Here is a 20,846-nt window from a genome sequence, read left to right as displayed (position 1 = left end):
AGGAGCACATCTCGTGGAGCAAATTGAGTCCGGCTTGAAGTTCTTGGAGTTGTGGTGAGCTGCTTGGCTGTTCCGTGGCCCACACCTCCCTCTATCTTTACGTATTCTGTTATTCAGTATTCAGACAGGATATCCCTTAAGTTAGATTTGTCATTTTAGTTTCAGACTTGCATCGTATTCTAGAAGCTCTTGTACTTAAGACACCAATTCTTGGGGTGATATATTTTAGCTTCCGCATTTCGTACTTATAAGGAACTCAATGTTGGAGATTCTTGCTAAGTGTTAGTCTTTTTTTTTTTACTCATTTATTGGTTTAGTTGGGTTAATATGTTGGGTTGGCTTACCTATTGGTTGGGAACATAGGTGCCATCACGACTTGAAAATTTGGGTCGTGACATTTGGTATGTTGTCTTTTACCTGTTCTTTAAGCTAATTTCAATTTAGTAACTTTTGAGTGAGTTAATAATCGATTTATTTATTAATTTTTTGTTTTGTTTAATTCACTTATATCAATTTAATCCATTTGATACCTCTAATTAAGTTCATAAAGTAAAATCTTAGTGATTCATTTGACGAGGTGCATATTAGGTCAAAGCGCCAGACAACTAATAGGTGGTTTTTTTCAGTTCTCTTATAAGTTATGGTAAAAATCTATCTGTTTATGTTAAATCATGTTTAACGCAAAATTAAAGATTAGAATATCTAATAACTCACAAATAAACAACGATTTAACAATGAAGTATATGAAGACATGTGTTGTGCATTTATTAGGTTAGTATAAATATCGAGTGCAGATAAATTTTTATCGATCCCTTGATATTTGCATCTTTAAGGGCTTTTGTTTATGGAGATGGGAAGTTGATTAATAGTTTCCCATAGTTGCAAGAAGCTCTTGTTCCATTAAAACATTGAAGAATACAACAAAATAGAGTTATTGGGCCCATTCAAAATAGTCTTATTGGGCCAGTGAGGTCCATGGACCACTTCACCACAGCCTTATGATAGGCCCAATGAAAATTTGTTTTAAAGAATAGCCATCTTTTAAGGAAAAATTACGCGAATTGTCAAACATTACTAGTGTTTTATTTAATATAGCTATAGTTTCATATAATTATGAACTGTTGCTACAGTTTTATGAATTTTTCTATGAAGAATCGCAGGTATTTGTATAAGCCTTACGTTGTATATTTGTATACGTATTATTACTTTTTTACTATATTGTACATATCTATACGTTTCTGTGTATATACAAACTTCAATTTCTTGTTTTTTGTCTTTTGGTTGTATATTTTTTTCCCAGTATATCATCACCCACCTAATACTTTATACAAATTAATTGTATAATTTCAACACTTATATACAATTACTTATCTATTTATATTAATAGTTTCTATACAATATAATAGTATATAATATGTTATTTGTATAAATCTAGAGATATTGCAGTGAATTTTCATTTTCAGAAGTGTTATGATTTTTTTTTATATAAAAAAGAAAAACGTGTTTAATGAGGAGAAAGAGTAGATAGAATTATTTGGAGCAAAAAACAGATGATTTTTTAAAATATAAAATATAAATATCTGAATTAAATTTAAAATTTTAAAAGAACTCAACATCTATATTTTAGCACCCCTCCAACCACACAAACAATTTTTTTTTCCTTTTAGATATTGAATTTTTGTGCTAAAAGTGTTTTTCTAAACGAAATAAATTTTATGACCAAGTAGGTTTTTTCTAAAAGATTTTTCAAAAGATGGTTGTAATATTTATAGCTAAATAGATCTATAGAAGAGGAAAATTATTTATTAATACTTCCGTTTACTTTTAATTGTTATAATTTTCTTTTTAGAGTCATATAAAAATTTTTTTATTTATAATATCAAATTAATATAATTTAATTTGACTTTAAAATTAATCAAATTTAATTTTTAAAAGTGTAACATGATAAATAAAAATGAACGACCATAAAAACACTCCCAATTTAAATTTCAGATACCAAATAATATCTAATAGTCCGTTTTGTGGTCCTTTAATTAAACAGGAGCGACATCTTTTGTATAAAAAAACAAAAAAAATATATATATGTGCTTGATTTCAGATAATTCAAAAGTAATTTTTATTTTTTTTGATATCTATTTCAAAATTATATGAATTCATTATATTATTCATCAGAAATTATATTATATATATTTGTCAAATTCTATAGTTAAAACATATATATATATACATACATATATAAAGTTGGACATTTGGTGCACTACTAGTAGTTTTTGGATTCTAACCTAAATAACACAATATTTTTTGTTTCACTTTGACGATACACACCATTGTTCTTGAAAATCCATAGTAAAATTTTTGATACCGCCACTGTCTATTTGGAGTTCGAATCAGTATTTCTTCATTCAAATGGATATTCATTACCACTATAACAAAAAAAGCCAAAAACATAATTTTTATCAAAGGTGTTCAACTTCAAATATATATCATTAAATACAAAATTTGATATATTTTTCGACAAAAAGTGTAATAGGCTATGATTCCGCCTTTGCAAATAACACAATATTTTTATTTTATTTTAATAATCGCACATTATTATCGTCAACATGCTTATAAAATTAATGACTCCGCCATACTTACCAATGGCAAAGTGACAAAGTAGACAGCTGAATGATGTGCCAACGGAACTCCAGGCTATGTAGAACCCACGTAGCCAAGAAATACGTTTTCAACCTCTTAATTTTGGCAGCAAAACTATGTACACACCAATTTGACCCCAAAAAATTGTTAATATTTTTTCCGTTTCAATTTATTTTGATTAATTAACCTAATGATAAAATTAGGTATTTTTGTCCGGTCATGAATAATGAATATCATTTTTTCGCACGAAATTATATTAGTACATTAGTCAGACAAGTTGATAGTCAGACTAAATTCTTTTTATCGGACATGAAGAAATTTTCAAAAATTTATCTTAGAATTACACCACTCTATCAATCTTTTTCAACGCTTATTCTATGTTGATAAATATCTTTTTAAATACTCCCAATCAAAGAAGATTAATTAGTTGGTTTACTGCATTTATTAACAAACCTAATAGCGTTTAAATTTACAAAATCTACTTATTTTAATTTCTATGTTTTTCTTGTTCCCTTTTATAATCTTTCTATTATGTTTTCATTTTATTAGCTTTACTCTAATTTGCTAGTCTTTTTTGCAATTAATTACTGAAATAATTTATTTATCTTTTTTTTTTGTCATTTATGAAAACCTAAACTAAATATCATTAAAGAAAGCGACTATACACTAATTAACTTTCATGAAGAAAGAATTAAAAACCTACCACTACGTGTTTATACCTAAATCACCCAACACAAAACCCTTTGATAAATCTTATATCCAACTTTATTCCTAACGATGGCGTCTGAATCAACTTATGCACGCCTTAACTTATTTTTGAAAACGTTTGTTAACTTTCATTAACATAAAAAAAATAAAGTCACTTTGTCTCGCTAAGCTTAAAAATCATCTTATATTTATATATATCTATTAAATATTTTATAATTTTCAACTATTTTATTGACCATTCGATTAAATGCAAATCTTGTACTAACTCACACATCACAACATGGAAGGTGGTGTAAGCAAACTTCACTGACACCTCACATTACAATTTCTTCTAATTTCAATACCTATACGCAATTCCTACTTTTGTCTCTTTCTAGCCTTTTCCACATCTCTCTAATGACTTTTATTTTCTCACACCCAGTGACACAAATTATTAGTACACGTACCATCAAAATATGTTTTGTATTGGATGAAATTGTTCCTTTCTTAATTAGGATATCGGATTCGAGTTTAGCGTATGGAAAAATCCTTGGTAGAAAGGGTTTTCTCAAATAACGTATTGGCAGATTCAAATTAATCGAGCTCCAATACGAGTATCGGGATAAGAAACAAAAAAAAAAACAAATTAGTACTTGTAATGAATGGCCAATCTTCAAAGTCACTAAAGCCTAAAGCTTAAAGCAAAAGAAACTAAATAAACTTCTTCCCAACTCTCTGTGAGGACTTTTATCAAACACCTAACTTGCAATTTTTTTATATACTTTAACATTCAACAAGATTGTTTTATTAGTGGAAATTTCCAGTAATATTGGAACTCCAAGATTCAAGGAGTTTTGGGCACCCAATTTCTTATAGAAAAAATGGGAACTTTGACTACTTCTCTAGTGGTTCCATCTAAGCTCAACAATGAACAACAGAGCTCTATTTTTGTACACAAAACTAGAAGGAAATGCAAGAAGAATCAATCCATAGTACCTGTAATTAATTTCCACTATCTTTTTTCTTCTTCTTAAGATTCTTCTATTGGTTTGATATTGTTTACTTAATAGTTTTTATTTGTTTGTTGAATGAAAATAGGTGGCAAGGTTATTTGGACCAGCTATATTTGAAGCTTCAAAATTGAAGGTACTTTTTTTGGGAGTTGATGAAGAAAAGCATCCAGGAAAGTTGCCAAGAACATATACACTGACTCATAGTGATATTACTTCTAAACTTACTTTGGCTATCTCTCAAACCATCAATAACTCTCAGGTAATCAAATATTTCTCTTTAGAAATTTTGATGACATATTATTCTGTGTGAGAAATAGTCGAGGGTCTATCAGAAACCATCTTTTAAGGTAGGGCTAAGGCTGCGTAAACACCACTCCCTTCATACTCTAGAGTCTAGCCCTTTAATTTAAATTTTGGGTTTATTTCTCTGACGATCACTCAAATAATAATAGTTATTATCTCGGAAAAGCATTTTTCTTGTCGATTCCAATTTTCTTCGGCAAAGAAAGTTAATAAGATAATTATTATTATTAATTGAGTGAACCCTTTAAATTTGGTGGCAATAAGAATCGAATTTTCTTTGGGCAAAGAAAGTGACTTTATGAGATAATAATTATTATTTGAATGACTATTTGAAAAATCAAATCTTTAATTTGGTGGCAATAAGAATATGGAGTTCCTTGATTAGTTGATCATACTTCTCTATTCCAATTTCCTTTGGCAAAGAAAGTGATTTTATGAGATACTAGTAATTATTAGTTGAATGGTTATTCGAAAAATCAACTCTTTAAATTTGATGGCAATAAGAATATGGAGGTCCTTGATTAGTTGATCGTTCTTCTCGATTTCAATTTCCTTCAGCAAAGAAAGTGATCTGATGAGATAATAATTATTAGTCGAATAACCATTAGAGAAATCAACTTCTTACACTTGGTGGCAATAAGAATACGGGATTCTTGATTAGTTGATCTTCATCTATTGCTGATTCGGAGTATAGGCAAATTCAAGATTTGATCTTTATGAGTTTTGAATTTTAAGACAGCGAACTTAAGTACTAGTAACTTGGAATTTGAATTTGATTCTTGTACATATTTAATGAATCTCTTAACATAGGGTCTGGGCCAAAACTACTAAATTCTAATGGATCCGTGCCCTCTACTGTTCTCGTCTTAAATACTATTATCTATAGCAATATCAAGCCCATGACGCATGTCAAAATCCCAAACATCACATGCTATACTTTTACCACTAGAATTATTAGCTGCATATTCATTTAGAGAAGTTCGAAAATACGTTTTTTTAAATCTTGAATCTGCATCTACATCGTAGTAGAACTTCTGTTGAGAAAAGTGGAAATGGTGTGTTTGATTTGCAGTTGCAAGGTTGGTATAACAGACTTCAAAGAGATGAAGTTGTTGCAGAGTGGAAGAAAGTAAAAGGGAAGATGTCACTTCATGTCCATTGCCACATTAGTGGAGGCCATTTTATGTTAGACTTATTTGCTAGACTCAGAAACTACATCTTCTGCAAAGAACTCCCTGTGGTAAGTTCATAATAAATTGCCACCATATCTATGTATGTATGTCGTTCGAACTTCCCAAAATTGTTATTGGTCCTGTGTCAAATCCTTCTTTTGGAGGATCAAACACACAACCATAGGTTAATAGTACCATATTTTCACAAGTTGTGTTTTTATTTTGTTTGCATTAGGTTCTCAAGGCTTTTGTTCATGGAGATGAGAATTTACTAAGGAATTATCCAGAGTTACAAGAAGCTTTAGTTTGGGTATATTTTCATTCAAACATTCAAGAATTCAACAAAGTAGAATGTTGGGGTCCACTAAAAGATGCAACTTCCCCCTCATCTTCTTCTAGTGGGGTAGGTGGGGTGAAGAGTACAAGTTTTACAAGCAATAGCAACAAAAAATGGGAATTACCAAAGCCTTGTGAAGAGGCTTGTGCATGTTGCTTTCCCCCAATGAGTGTTATGCCTTGGCTTTCTTCAAATCTTGATGGGGTAGGTGAGGAAAATGGGACCATCCAACAAGGCTTGCAAGAGCAGCAAAGTTGAAAAAATGAGATAGTGATTATGTTTGGTTTATTATGTGATTTGATGTAATTAATTATTTAATTAATTGTCATCATAGGGTTTGTGGAAGCAGCATTATTTATTTGGTTGAAATGTAAATAAGAATTCAGAGGTCATGATTAAAGACAAGAACATCAAGTTTAGGATGGTGATACATAACTATACAATTATTGTAAGTTGGGTTGTGCCTAAATCATTGTTAAGTTTTTTTCATGATTTTGTCTATGTAGAGTCTCTGCCAAAAATTAACACTTGCACATGATGGAAATGTGCATCTAACTGTGTTTGCCAAGCCACAAGAGAAAGCCTTTATTTGGACCATTTTTCGAATTATGTGTCATCTTTGCACAAAAAATCATGTTCCTCTTTAATCATGGCGGTTCCTGATCCAAGGAGGAATTGGTTGGGAGGGAGAGCTCGGGCCCTCGAGAGAGCATTCCTTGGATACTCTAATAACGTTCTATTTTTACCAAATAGCTCTAAAGAGGTAACGAAACAAGACATGATTCATCTTCCACTTATCAAGGATATGATCTTCGAGATAAAGATATGTAGGTCGAGATCGAAGATTAGAGTAGTATGTAGTCGAGTATTATCGTTTGCATGAATAGGGAGCTAGTCTCCTCTACTCAAGATACCCCTTAATTCTTCTTTGATCACTCCCTTTGAGCCGAGAGTCTATTAAAATTTATCTGTCTACCCAAAAAGTCTTTAAAATTTTGCCAATCCAAATGTGCTTTAAAAATTTAGCCAATCCAAGTATTCTTTGAAAAAAAAAATCTTGGATGATAATTTGTACTCAAATGTGCTTTTCCCCCAAGTTACATCAAGAATATTTCCATTACTCTTTTCCTTTTTTATACTTTGTAGAAGGCAGAGTGGCTCCACATATCTTCCATTGTCATTGCTCATATGCTTTCTCTCACTTCTTTTTCTATCTCTTCTCTTTCTCTCCATAAATTAAGGGAACCTTATTCTTATATGGTCGATAGTCGAAATATACGTGACCTATACACTAATAGTATAGATTATTTACCAATATGGTAGCATACCTGCCATGCACTTCACACACATCACGAGTTACGCTCTTGCTACTAGTTCAAAGACTTGGGGGCAGAAAAAAAGAAGAGACCAGACTTGTTATTCGAGGAAAAAAGTGAACTTTTATTTACAAGGAACTGTGGTTTTTCCTTACATTAGATGTTCCTTACAAAGGAACCTCTTCCACTTTCCCCATATATTACATGATGAATAGGAGATGTTAATGAGAATTAAATAACATCTCCAACTGTACATTTTGTGACATAATGAAAGAATAATTGACTCAAGTAAAATTGCATCTCTTCTTGCCGCTCCATCAAACAGAAAAATGTGATGTGTATTTCTTGATGGAATAATTTCTACGAGTGGAAAATAATTACAGTTCGTCACCTGATCTGAGTTCTACCAAATGAAGATGCACCAATTTCAGTCTCGGTGTTCTGCACGTGTTACATTATACACATGTAAGATGCTTATAAAGATGAATGTATCCAAGAAGCAACTAACAATTATCGTCCTTTTAATTACCTTTGACTTGGGAGAAGGGAAAACATTCCAGAATCGAAGTGTTTCATCTCCTGCTCCAGTGACAATTGTCTGCAGATATGATAACAGCAGTTAGAGAATTACAAGTTCAATGAAAATGAAGCTGCTGCTTGCACTTAAAAGAGAAAAATGAAAAGAATAGACAATGAACAATTTCTGCTCGTATACCTGTCCATCTGGAGATATAGCAAGATATAAGACTCTATATGTATGACCTGTCAGAGTAGCTATCTGCATTAACAGCAACAGAATTTGTGAGCAAGATAGTAAAAGAACAATATTTCAAAAAATAATGAATTGTCTATCCCTATGATTTTACAGCTAAGCCAGCAGAATGCAGTCTACCACGATAGTTTGATGTACCTTAGACATTGTCGGATATCTCCAAACTATTATCTGATTTTGAGAGTAACCATGTGTACTGACTAATTCATTGACATTCTTCGACCACACAAGATTGCAGACCTGCCACGGGATCAACAGAGTTCGTATATCAGAAAGATTTTCAGTTGCAAATGTGAAGAGTCAAAACTGCCTAGAGAGACAACAAGGGGAGGGAAGACAGTTGAGAGAGCCTTCTATTCTACCTCCTTATTTGCAAATACAAGTATTTTTGCAAAATCATGTAAGTTCTCTAGTTGAGATTCATTCTTTTTCTCGCTGTCTTACCCCCTAGCCCTAACTCGTACACATACATCTTCAAAGAAATTTAGGTTTTATCCTCCTACAGCCACTTCTCCAGTTTATTGGTGTACTTGCATTTCTGGGAGTTGGAAGAGAGCAGAAATGTGGAGTTCAACACCCTGGTGCCTACGATGATGTCTTTCCTAAGCTGAAGCCACTTTTTATGATGCTTAAATTTCAAAAGGGCAGAAGTTATGTTCGCATGTTTTTCCTACTCCGCGTAATTGATGTTAACTTGATTGACTACTCAATCCTCGAGTTTTGATCTGAAAAGAGATGGTTACCTGCTCTACCAGTCTCCTTTTCTCCCCTGTGTTTTTCTGTTCTTAACATCTTCTTTTAAGTTTAATTGTTCTCCTTAAGATAGAAAGTATCTAGATTTTGATAACGAAGATACAAAGTATCTATTCTGGTCAATTCGACAGATAAATAAAAGGGAAGACCTTTACTAATTTAGCTAGTTGTCCCTTTGCATTGGTTCTGTTCTTCAAATGAAACACACAAGTCTCCAGCTATTACCAAGTTGAATGAAGAATAGGACAGGAAGACTCAACAACAAGATTGTTTTTCTGAGAATGTAATTAGGTAGCTAAGTGCTGGCTATTAGGAATACTATCAAGACTACAATATGGTGAGATCTAATTGAATGAGCAATAATAAACAGAGGGGCAGAAAACTGAAAGTGGTATTGGATGCTATAACAGGGGAATACTTGACTGCCAGTGTCCATGCAACTGAGATGTGTATTAGTGGTGGTGTTCCAGAATCTAATGCATCGATCAGCTGTGCCTCCACCGGATGCTAGAAGCCCATGGAGATGGGGGGACCATGCAATGGCCTTAACCGCAGCAGTATGCTCACAGTATTTCAGCACAGGTTGTGTTGAATGGTTGTTCCATACAAAAAGCTGGACATCAAAATTTACTTTAGGTCACCTAAAATGCAAATGATCAACCACAAAGAAACATTAGAAACTTTAGTTGCAGAAATTAACCACATACCCGATTATCATTTCCACCTGAAGCTAATTCACGGTTATCATAAGACCATTTGAGCCCACAAACCTGCAGATAGGTAGTTTCTACTAAGAAGCAGCAAAGGGGAAAAAAGGAAGTCCGATGAAAAGAAAATGTTTTAACTAAGCGGAAAAAAGAAAGAAGTTTCACCTCTGATTTATGACCACTCAGCTTACTGACAAAATCTTCTTGAGCACGTATATCACGCTGAAGAATACTCTTGTCTCGGCTTCCTGAAGACAGCATGGATGAGCTCCACGCAAGTGCGCCAACTCGTAATCGATGACCCTCCATGGTTCTTATCCTCTTACAGCGTGAGGAATCCCATAACTACACAAAAGGATGTTCAAACAAATTAAAATCTATTACTAAAATGTCCTATCATCTTCAACTGATATATGGTAACTTTGTTGATTTTAAACTCAATTCTTGTGCATGCATTTAGAGAACTTGAGTTCCAAGCAATGATTTATATAATTAGTGATCGAATTAGTGAAGTGGAAAAAGAATTCATGTGACAAACTTTAACTAGTTAACGACTGAGGCACGGTAGTTCTTGTTGTTAGAGATTCAAATTTTCAGATTGAAATTTACGTTGAGTTGTAAAGTTCCTTGGTAATTGGACCGTGACAACCACAAGCAATGGTATGTCGACTTCAAAGAGAATGCCTTAAAAGGATTCTCATTGATATGGAAGTCCAAAAAATTGCAAAGAGAAAAGCCTCTGCATATTATCCACCATGCTGCTTCTTCCTCATTAGGTAAGACTAGATCAGGTGGTCTAAATATATTAATATAATGGAGGCAAATGCAGAAAGAGAGTTAGTTTAGTTACGTGAAGATATCTCTTTTGCATTTGACAATAGTACTAGTTCTTGGATATGCACTTTCCTCCTTGCATAACCTATGTTTTTGACACAAGGACGTATTACATTTAACCTAATGAGGGGTGATCCTATGTCTTCCACAGATGCATACAGTTTCCTTAAAGATAAGCATTAGAATGTAGGTAACGCAATTTGCAAATCTCACCTGGACTTTGCCATTACTTGTTCCAACAGCTAGATGCGTACCCCGTTGTGCCCAACCAACTGAACTAACACTATCATCAATTCCTAGGTCACACAACTTCACTACCTGCACATAGCATTCCAGTAGAATCAAATGATCTATACTTCAATATCTACACTCGACGAAGAGTCACCATAATACATTCCAATACAGAAAACTATCATAACCAATAAACTCACCTTGCTACTAGATGCATGCCATAGATAAACACAGCTCCCTAGCCCCACAGCTAACACATTATGCGACGACCAGTCCACGAGGTTCAAGTAAAAATCATCTTGCAATGCCGGCGCATCCAACACCTAATTAAAACCAAACAAGCAGTTCAAAAATCACCTCAAGTACACTAGAAAAAAAAACCCAATTTTGAGTATCCAAAGTAAAACCATCACAACAACAATTACATTGAGTGTTGAATAAGCAAAGTCAAGATCAACCCAGCTGAGAAAAATACCTTAAAAGGCGATCTTGGAACTTTCCGGTTAGCTTTAACCGGGCTAGGACTAAAACCCGGAAGCTGATCCTCAAACCCAAACGGCGACAATGACTGCAATGATTGCCGGGTCTCCGTCTTATACCGAAAAATATTACAATTGGGTCTACAAATCTGTAAATTTCTTGCATTTAAACCCGACGACTTATCCGGTGTCACCGGCGGCACCACCGATCCACAATCTGCTCCAAACAGAGCTGAACGAAGTAGTGCAGTATAGGCATTGGTGGAATCCTCAGATGAAGATGATTGTGGAGGTAAAGGAAGGTCAAAAAGAGCAAAATTAGACGAAGATCTACTCGGAATGAAACGATCACTGTAGATTGTTCTAGAAGGTGAAGGATGATATGAATTGAAACCCGGAATTAACTGATTTGTTCTTGATGGGGTTTTGGGATTTAGATCAGATGATGAAGAAAGTGGATTTTGAGGATTTACAGAAGAATTTTCCATAGTAGATCGAAGAAGAAAGAAGGAAGAAGGAAGAAGAAACAAAGAAGAAAGAACAAAAATGAAGAGATCTAAAGGTTAAGAAAATTTATGGGAAAAAAAATAAATTATTTTTAATTTTTTTGTTTTATTTGCGAATTATTTTTTTATTATTAATATTACTATGTAGTAAAAATTTCCCGGGAAAATTACTAACTGAAGAAAAAGATTTGCGGGAAAATTGAGATAGGTTTTATTTGTGTTACTAAAATTAGGAAAGTGGTTGTTACAATCGGAAACGGTGTCGTACTATAGAGTGTAGGGGACCTTTTTTATTATCCTAAAATAGATTAGGAAATTGATAGAAACTTATCTGATATTTACGTCAAAATAATAAATATATTTATATATGAGTAACAAACGTGTATCTTCGCTTAATTAAGTTAGTTGGATAGCATCACCTATCATGAATAAGATTTATCGTGCATTGAGTGTTGTTATCATCGTCATAAATAAAGAAAACTGTAAATTATTTTTTTAATAGGAAATTAAGTTTGAGATTTCATGATGTATGATCGATATTATTGACCATTAAGCACATACTCTTGGGTGTTGTACAGAGTGTTGTCGGTGAGTGTCAACGTTAAAAATTTGATAAGTCAAAATGAATTGAGTTGATATATAACAGATTGTTAACATGTCATTATTTAGAATGCGACTCGTTAGATCAAGTGGACTTAATAATTATAAAATCATTAATAACATTTTATTTTTTAAATTATCATAACTATGTATAACATATTAGTTAACATTTTCTTTCGAGTTGATTTGACTAGACTTCTCATTGAATTTAAGAAACATATTTACATCAATTTTTAAATGATTGAGATTAGATTGATTAAAATGAATTGAGTCAACAATAAATAAATAATTAACCTTTGCCAAATTGAACAACTAATATTTTCTTAAATTAATTTTACTAACCCTAAAATATTCCTCTTAAAAGTTCTGTTTACTAATAAAAGAATAATTATTTATCATCGAATAAATAATGCTGAACCTGTAAAATTCTACTTCCCTCAATTTGTGAAATTAAATTTTACTATATGGAATAAAACAGTGTAATACTTTTTTTTTTGGATGAAAAAAGCATTTTTTTTCTTTTTATTTCTAATTTTCTATAATTGGATGTTTGTTTTTGTATAACATGAAAACGGCAAAACAAAACAGCCAGCTGTCTTGACAAGAACAAAAAGTTCCTTATTCAATTAATGCTATACTCACTTTGTTTAAAATTATTTCTTGTGATCTTTAAAAATATTTAATTTAAAATTATATATGATAATCAATGTTTATGGTAAAATTAGTTATTATTTTTAAAGACTATAAATCTCAATCATCGGTGAGGTTAGGTAGGGATGTGCACTATTTGAATTAAATCAAAAAATCAAATCAAGTCAAACTGAATTTTAATTTGAGTTGGTTTTTTGGATTCTTGATTTGGTATCGGATTTATAATTTACTTTGTTTGGTTTCTTGATTTGGTATCGAATTTATATACGTTTAGAATTAAGTTAAAGTTAACTACTTTTGTCTCTTTTTAATTATTTTCATTATGATTTAGTTTATTTTTTTATGTTTGGACATCTATAATTGATATACTTTCNAAAGTTGATGTGTGTGATTGAAATAATGTTATGGGAAAGTGTTTTCCCTATTTTTCTTGAGGTAAGTCATTTTCCTTTATATTTAGGAAAATGAGTTGATTTGGAAAAATTTTTTAATTATTTATGCCAACTAAACATGAGAAAATTGGAAAAAATCTCTCTCGAAATGCTTTACTTCAAATCAAACACACCCTTGATGATTAAAATATGAATAATTATAAATTAAAATTTTCATTAAGTGTAAATAAATGAGGGCTTAGTAATATCGTTTTGTACGACCTACAAATTTAATTATACAGATATGAAAGGAATAATAATTATATTTTACAATAATAGATGCACATGAATGTCTTATATTTTAGTAGTATTGGAAGTTCCGAATTTAAATAAATAACATTAGAAATATTACATTATGTTTAAAATTGTTATCTAATAAAATATACTCTCGCCATCCCAATTTATATGACACCTTTCACATTTCCAGATTCAAACATGCCTATGTTTGCTCGTGAATTTTCCCTGTATCATTTTAAATATTTTTAATTGTTAATGATTCTTAATTATAATATTTCTTACGTAGTTTATATATATATATATATATATATATATATATATATATAAATTTTTTTAAAATTGCAAATATAACTTTATTATGTATCTAATTATTGATATAATCGATTAACCAAATCGGAAAAATCCAAACCAAAAAAAGAAAACCAAACCAAACTAAATTTATTTTGATTTGAGTTGGGTTACACCTCTTCACAACCAAAAATTAAAAATCCAAATTGAATGTAAAATCGAACAGAAAAACCAAATGCACACCATAGGTCGTTTCAATATCAATAAAAGGGTAAAGTAATTTTAAATAACTCTCCTAGTTGATATGTATAAAAATGTATGTAAAACAAAATTAAGATTAGATAATTTAAGACGGAGGAAATATATAATAATGTCAAAACGGTTTAATTTCCTAAAATATAATTTGATTTTAGTATGTATGCTGATTTGGTTAAGAAAATAAATATCAAAGATATTAAATTTGATGGGGTGAATGGTAAATGCGTTTGTGTTTTAATTTTTGATTGAATGATTTCAAGTGAGTAAATTATGCGCGATAATTCTATTTGTTCTTTGTATGAGCTTGTTAATTATCACAAATGAATGATTAGTATGATTAATATTGTAAACCTACTACATTCCTAATTAGTAGGTATAATTTTATTAAAGCAAAGGAAGGATCAAGACAAGAGTTTCCAAATTTTATTAAAATACAGAGAAGTAAATATATAACGAAGTTAAAAGGATTTGACATTTTATCATATAATTATAAGAGTAATTTTATTTTTAAATATACACTTGAATCAAGGGTCAATCGAAAATAGTCTCTCTACCTTTTCATATATGTATAAGGTTCGTTACGTTCAATCCTTCTTAATATTCAGTATTAGAATTACACCGAGTATATTGTTATTTTCGTTGTTATAATAGTAAAATATGATGAAAGAGAGTTCGTATGGACCTCTTTAGTTTTACTTGGTTCCTTCTCTCCGTGGAGATCAGATGACGATATACATAAATTAATTTTCTCTCTGTGTTTACACCAAATAAATGAAAATATGGTATACATGGTGTATATATTTTGTGTTTGATTTGATATACATATAGAATGTGGTTGAAAATTGTGTTTAGTCTACACAATGAAGTTATGATTTCAAATTAGCTTTTAAACATATGATTTGAAATTGTAATTTCAGATCTCAATTTTTCCAAACTATATAATTTGAAATTTCCATCTAATTTCAACTTAAATCATTTTAATTTCAAAACATTATTTTATGTAACACGTTCAAACCTACCCTAAATATTTTATTGGTAGAAATTGTAAGTAAATTAGACCCTTTTAACTTCATTTTCTTGGTGGGGAGAGAATCATTAATTTGAGTTGATTCTTAAAAATGATTATTGGTTGGTTGATATTTGAGAAATTAATTTTTGGTAAGAGACAAGTTGCTATAATGAAATAAATATATACTTTATAGTAGTTGGCATAATAATATATTAGACTAATTGAGGAATCTTTCAAAGGGTTAATAGAAAAGACAGAGAATAAATATATGTAGTTTTGGTCATGCCATTAATTATATGTTGTAGTGAATTTAATATCTATGCATAGGTGGGGTAAAATATTTGCAACGATTTTCTTTTCTAATCGTGATATTCAAATTAATTTATATTAATTTTATGAGTTTAGCTTCGACAAATAAAGAGAAATTACTTACTATTTTTTTTAAAATTTGAACCTAAGAATAGAGTAGATCATAATTTAGTTCATATAAGAGTTTCTATAAAACAAATCAAATTAAGTTAATGGATTACTTAATTATTGAAATCAAACCAAACAAATTTAATTGTTTTTTCATCACTTCAATTTATGTTAATTTTGTGGTTTGTTCTTTTTTTATTATAAAAAAACTCTTGCCTCTTGTTCATATTAAATGAGTTGTTGAGGTATGTGTCATCCAAAATATTTGAAGATATCAATTTTGATTACTTTTAGACTAAACTCAAAAAATGTAAAGCAGTAAATCTCACTAATTAAAGGGTAAATAATGAAGAAAATTTCAAAAATAATTACATCATCCGAAAATTTATCATCTCTTAAAGCTCTAATTGTGATATACAAAAATATAGACGCTAATTAAATTAGATAATATTGAAAAATTTATAACTATAAAAAGATAAAATTGTTTGAACATGAAATAAATTCTAGAAATTATCAACATAAAATTACAAGTCAAACAAGAAAGTGAAGGCAAAAACTTGAATTACAAACTAGGAGTGCACGAACATTAATATGTAAAATTACTAATTCTTTAAATTGGTATTTATATAGTTAATGGTTTGATTTTCTTTTTTCTAAAATAAAAGCCAAACCAAAATTTATCATTTTTAAAATTAAAAACCAAAAAAACAAAAATAAGAATTAATTCAATTTTCCGTTGACATCCTAATCTAAAATGTGCTTAAAAGCGAGTTCAGATTATTGAAATGTAAGTTTTTATGAATGGTCATTCTATAATGTTCTTCAATCATTTTTAAACATAAATATTCATGATTGAAATCCGAAAACCACATAAAATAATTTACTACTTTTATCGTCAAGCTAGGTTATAAAATTAAAAACCATTACATATTCTTTCTTTTTGGTATTAGGGGGAGACAAATAGGTCCATTTTGATTTGCAAGCATAAAGCAATTTCTCATATCCTTGAAGTCACACCTTTTATATTAGTCATTTACAAGTTCAATAAAAAAATAATTTAAAAACATAAAGAAAAAAAAGGTTCTGAATTTTATTTAATTTTCATATAAGACAAATAAGTAAAGGAGGAAAGAGTATTATAAAAAAAAAAAATTACAACAAGAGGACCTACGAGAAAAAAAATAGAGGATAAAGACAATTTCTCTATTCCATGATTATACAAAATTTAATGAGACCCCCATACCCTTTCAAAAAATAAATAGATAAAAAATTCCACCAAAAAATACAAACAATATCTTCCACTTTATCAATAAATGTTTAGTGTATATTCTTAATTTTTCGTACGATGAGATCTGAAAAAGATAGAATAAATATATATTTATTTTTATGTCAGATATATTTTTAGAGTGTATTCTCATAGAGTGAGGTTCGAAGAAGATAGAATACATACATATCTTATATTTACATCAGATATATTCCTTCTATTTTATCGAATCAATCATAGCTATTACTATATTTCATAGTGTATTTTTATAGAGTGAGGTCTGAAGAAGATCGAAAGCACACATATATTATTTTTATTTTAGATGCCTTCCTTTCATTTAGTCGAATCAATCATAGCTATTACTACATTTCATAATGTATTCTTATAAAATGAGATCTAAAAAAGGCAAAATACATGAATATCTTAATTTTACGTCAGATGCATTCCTTCCATGTTATCGAATCAATCATAACTATGACTACATCCTAGAAAATTGTAATATATTATACACAAAATAAAAGCTATTTCCTCTGTCTTTTTTTACTTGTCCATTTTTGAATTGATACACCTATTAAAAAAATAAGTAATGACATAGTGAGTTTACCATTTTACCCCTATTAATTATGAAATAGATGAAAAGTTCTACATTTTTCAAAGTAATTAGTCATTTAATTGTGGGTATAATAAGTAAAAAAAATTGTTCTTTCTTGATTTGTTAAAATGAACAAGTAATTAAAAATAACTATATAAGAAAAAGTGAATAAATAATTAGGGACGAAGATAGTATTAAAGAGACTCATAATTTTATAGAAATACATTACTATATGCTATTATCTATTTTCTTACATTTGACTCTCTATTCTCGAACATGTACAATTTTTATATGTTTATCACACAATTTTTCATGATTGCTTAACATGCCATGCCTTATTTCTAAAGTTTTTGTGTACTCAAAGTAACACGCCTTTAAGCTTTTATTATTTCTACTGTTCTTTTTTTTCTTCATAATTATGGTACATCATTTCAATTCCACAGTCAAAAGTCAAAAACCCCACATAGACGTGTCTTTCTATTTTGTATTTTGTGTGAATTTTTAACTTCTATGCGCAATTTTTTAGGAGTCAGAATTTTTATTAAGGGGTGTCAAAATATAAAGTAGAAATATAAATACTGTTATCAAGGATCCAACATAAAATCTCAAATAATTTTTGCAACTCCTTAGTCACTATACTAAACCTTTAACTTATGTCAAGATGTGTTACCACTTGTATATACATTATTTAAATCAAATTTTAACTTATATGACACTCTTACCCTAGGTAGCTTCGCCCCTGCGAACTTGTGGATCAAAAGTCATCAATTTCTCTACAAGTTGTAGATGTCTAAGCATTCCCAAGTAATTCAAGGATCAAGAACAAAATATCTCAAAGGTTTAAAGCATTTCCGAGCGGAAGATTATTTGTTTGTATCGGGAAATTTAAATTTTTCTTTTTCGTGATAACCATTCAAATATTCGTGACAAATAATTGAAACTCAAATTCAAAACAAAGATTAGCTATTCAAGTCCTTGAATCACAATCGAACTTAAGTTCAACATAATTTATATTATTATTTGGAAGAATCAAATAAATACCATAAAATTGTATAACACTCATTATTCTCAAAATAAAATATTACTAAAGAAATAGTTAACCTAGAAGATCAAGTACATTACTCATCTATTAAAAAAGAAATGTACATTACTCATCTTTTAACAAGTAAAAGTACACTACTAAAACAACAAATACCCAGTGAAATCTTGCTAGTAGAGTCTGAAAATGATAAAGTATACACAGACTTTACTATTATCTTATGAAAATAAAGCCGAAAGACCATCGGAAGTAAAAGAATACTACATTGTAGACAAGTTATAACGAAGAACAAAAGAACTCGAAAGAAGTTCATTTTAACAGAACAGATAAATAACAACAAATTAATTGTCAGCATTTTAATCTATTTCCCTAACCTAAAACATTTTAAATTCTATCAATACATAAAAAACTTCAAAAACATTTTCATCTTACAAAAAGAATAAATATTCCACAAAAAAAAAATATTGTAATTTTTTCTTTTCAAGAAATATTGTGATGACTATACTCATGTTCAATAGTTGGAACAGTCCTAGTACCTGCTGCAATTGGTGCTCTAACATGTCCCACCATTGAAACTTGCAAAGCTTCTTCTTCATAGGCTCTTCTTACCAATTCCTCCATCCTTGCTTTCTTCTTCACCTTCACAAATATCGCGATCAACAATAAACCTAATAGAAACGCGCCCAATGCAGCTCCAATCGAGCTCCCAATAGCTAATTTCCACTTACTTTCGCGTTTATTTTTCAAAGGTATCAAAGGCGACTCAATAACCAAACCAAAATGCCCCTGTTTTGAAGCAGAGCATACATTTTTTGACACTTGTTTTGTTACTATCACCTTCCCATCGCGCTCAAAGCTAGCGCATAATGGTATGATCATACTCGAATTTACTACACTTGTAGTGTTACTAAAATCAATAGTGATCGGAGTTTTGTCAGATAGAAAATTCAGTTCAAATGGAATATTAGACGATGTTACCATGTCGTCACCAGCATTGTACATTGATAGTGCTAAAACAGGGGAAATGAGTTGATAACCTGATAATTCATAGTTATCATAGTAAATCGAAGACCAATTAGATCCAAGATTTTGTCGAATAATAAGTACTCTTTCAGCGCAATGTTGAATACTTACCCCAATTGGCAATTTGAATTCTTTAATTTTTGCACCATATCTTGTTAGACTACCGCAACGATACTTTACTGAATCGACTTTGATGCCTGATAGATTGGATGGTAACCGTATGGGGTATAACTTTGCGGTTCTAAACTTCTTTGTGTTGTAATATCGGAATGTATTGTCTCGTAGGACTAGATCAAGTAGTCGCGATGATTTTATACCTTGTGCTTGAGATGTAAGAGTCGCGGTGAATGACAATGAAAGTAATGTTAGAGTAAGGTAAAGAAATGAGCCCATTTGAAGAAGGAATTGCTTAATTGAGTGTAGATTGTTGAGTTCTTTCCAGGATTGATCATCAAAAGGTTAATATTTTTGGCAAAAATGGAGATAATTGGAGAAAAGAGGGAAGTATTATTTGAAGTTTGTGGTATGTAACATGTTTTTTTAAGGCAATATAAGTCTTATTGTAATGTGTTGTTTTTTCAACTTTTGTTAGGGGTAGACTATAGGGGGCCATAATCTTGAAATAAAGTTTCTATTTTTTTAAAAAAAGAATGTATACTTTGTGCTGAAGTCTTGACTAACTTTATAGGTGAATCTTGTTTGTTTCAAAACTTTTTGAGGGAAAATGAGCTGTTATACTTTGGCATGTAAATTTGAAAGTAATGTAACTTTTAAATGGGATCGAAATTAATTATGTTGAATTGGATCTTGCAACTACGTAATCATACCTAATGCATCATTTAAAGATCCGTCGGAGTTAGAATTTGAAGTTTATGAGTCTGAGGTTTTAAAATTCTAAGTTATTGGTTCAAAATTAATCATATTCAACGAATCTCTTAATACAAAATAAAGTTTGAATCGAAGATACCATGTTCAACCAACGAGCTAGCTCAGCCCCTTGACGAGTGAGCATAATAATATTTTTGAAGATTTCAAGCGACAAAGGACGACGAAGCTGAAAATATCAAGTATTTATTTAAGGATCTAAAATGGATGCTATAATATTTGTTGTTGAATCTAAGCAATATGGCGAAAGCTACAATATCAGGTACAGTTTCAGACGAGCTCAATAGCTTTGGATTAGTATCGAATTTGTATTTACTATGTATAAATATATTCACGAACTAAATAACTATAAACTTCAAATTCGAACACCACTTCTACGAGATGAATATAAGTGAGAGGTAGGTG

The 20,846-nt window shown here is 30.5% G+C and overlaps 3 protein-coding genes across 3 annotated transcripts; 1 reads left to right on the top strand and 2 right to left on the bottom strand.

The window, feature by feature from the left end:
* The first annotated feature begins 3,996 nt into the window (after positions 1-3,996).
* LOC107027953 (protein STAY-GREEN 1, chloroplastic) lies at positions 3,997-6,650 on the top strand. The gene is made up of 4 exons (XM_015229006.2): positions 3,997-4,322; positions 4,423-4,596; positions 5,713-5,880; positions 6,048-6,650. The coding sequence occupies exons 1-4, from the start codon at positions 4,206-4,208 to the stop codon at positions 6,405-6,407; spliced, it is 819 nt and encodes a 272-aa protein (XP_015084492.1). The 5' UTR covers positions 3,997-4,205; the 3' UTR covers positions 6,408-6,650.
* An 896-nt stretch (positions 6,651-7,546) lies between these two features.
* LOC107027952 (protein FIZZY-RELATED 2-like) lies at positions 7,547-11,801 on the bottom strand. Its single transcript, XM_015229005.2, has 10 exons — positions 11,238-11,801; positions 10,963-11,085; positions 10,745-10,849; positions 9,863-10,042; positions 9,698-9,760; positions 9,409-9,603; positions 8,376-8,477; positions 8,181-8,243; positions 7,995-8,063; positions 7,547-7,906 (listed from the first exon to the last, which is right to left on the bottom strand). Exons 1-10 carry the CDS (start codon positions 11,727-11,729, stop codon positions 7,853-7,855), a joined length of 1,446 nt encoding a protein of 481 aa, XP_015084491.1. The 5' UTR covers positions 11,730-11,801; the 3' UTR covers positions 7,547-7,852.
* Positions 11,802-18,817: 7,016 nt separating this feature from the next.
* Positions 18,818-20,208, bottom strand: LOC107027951. Its single transcript, XM_015229004.2, has one exon. The coding sequence runs from the start codon at positions 19,947-19,949 to the stop codon at positions 19,014-19,016; it is 936 nt and encodes a 311-aa protein (XP_015084490.1). The 5' UTR covers positions 19,950-20,208; the 3' UTR covers positions 18,818-19,013.
* Between the last annotated feature and the right edge of the window lie 638 nt (positions 20,209-20,846).

This window comes from Solanum pennellii, chromosome 8 (assembly GCF_001406875.1).
Source record: "Solanum pennellii chromosome 8, SPENNV200".
In the NCBI taxonomy this organism is placed as follows: domain Eukaryota; kingdom Viridiplantae; phylum Streptophyta; class Magnoliopsida; order Solanales; family Solanaceae; genus Solanum; species Solanum pennellii.
Note: the sequence above shows the minus strand (reverse complement) of the source record. Positions and strands in the feature narration are given on the sequence as shown.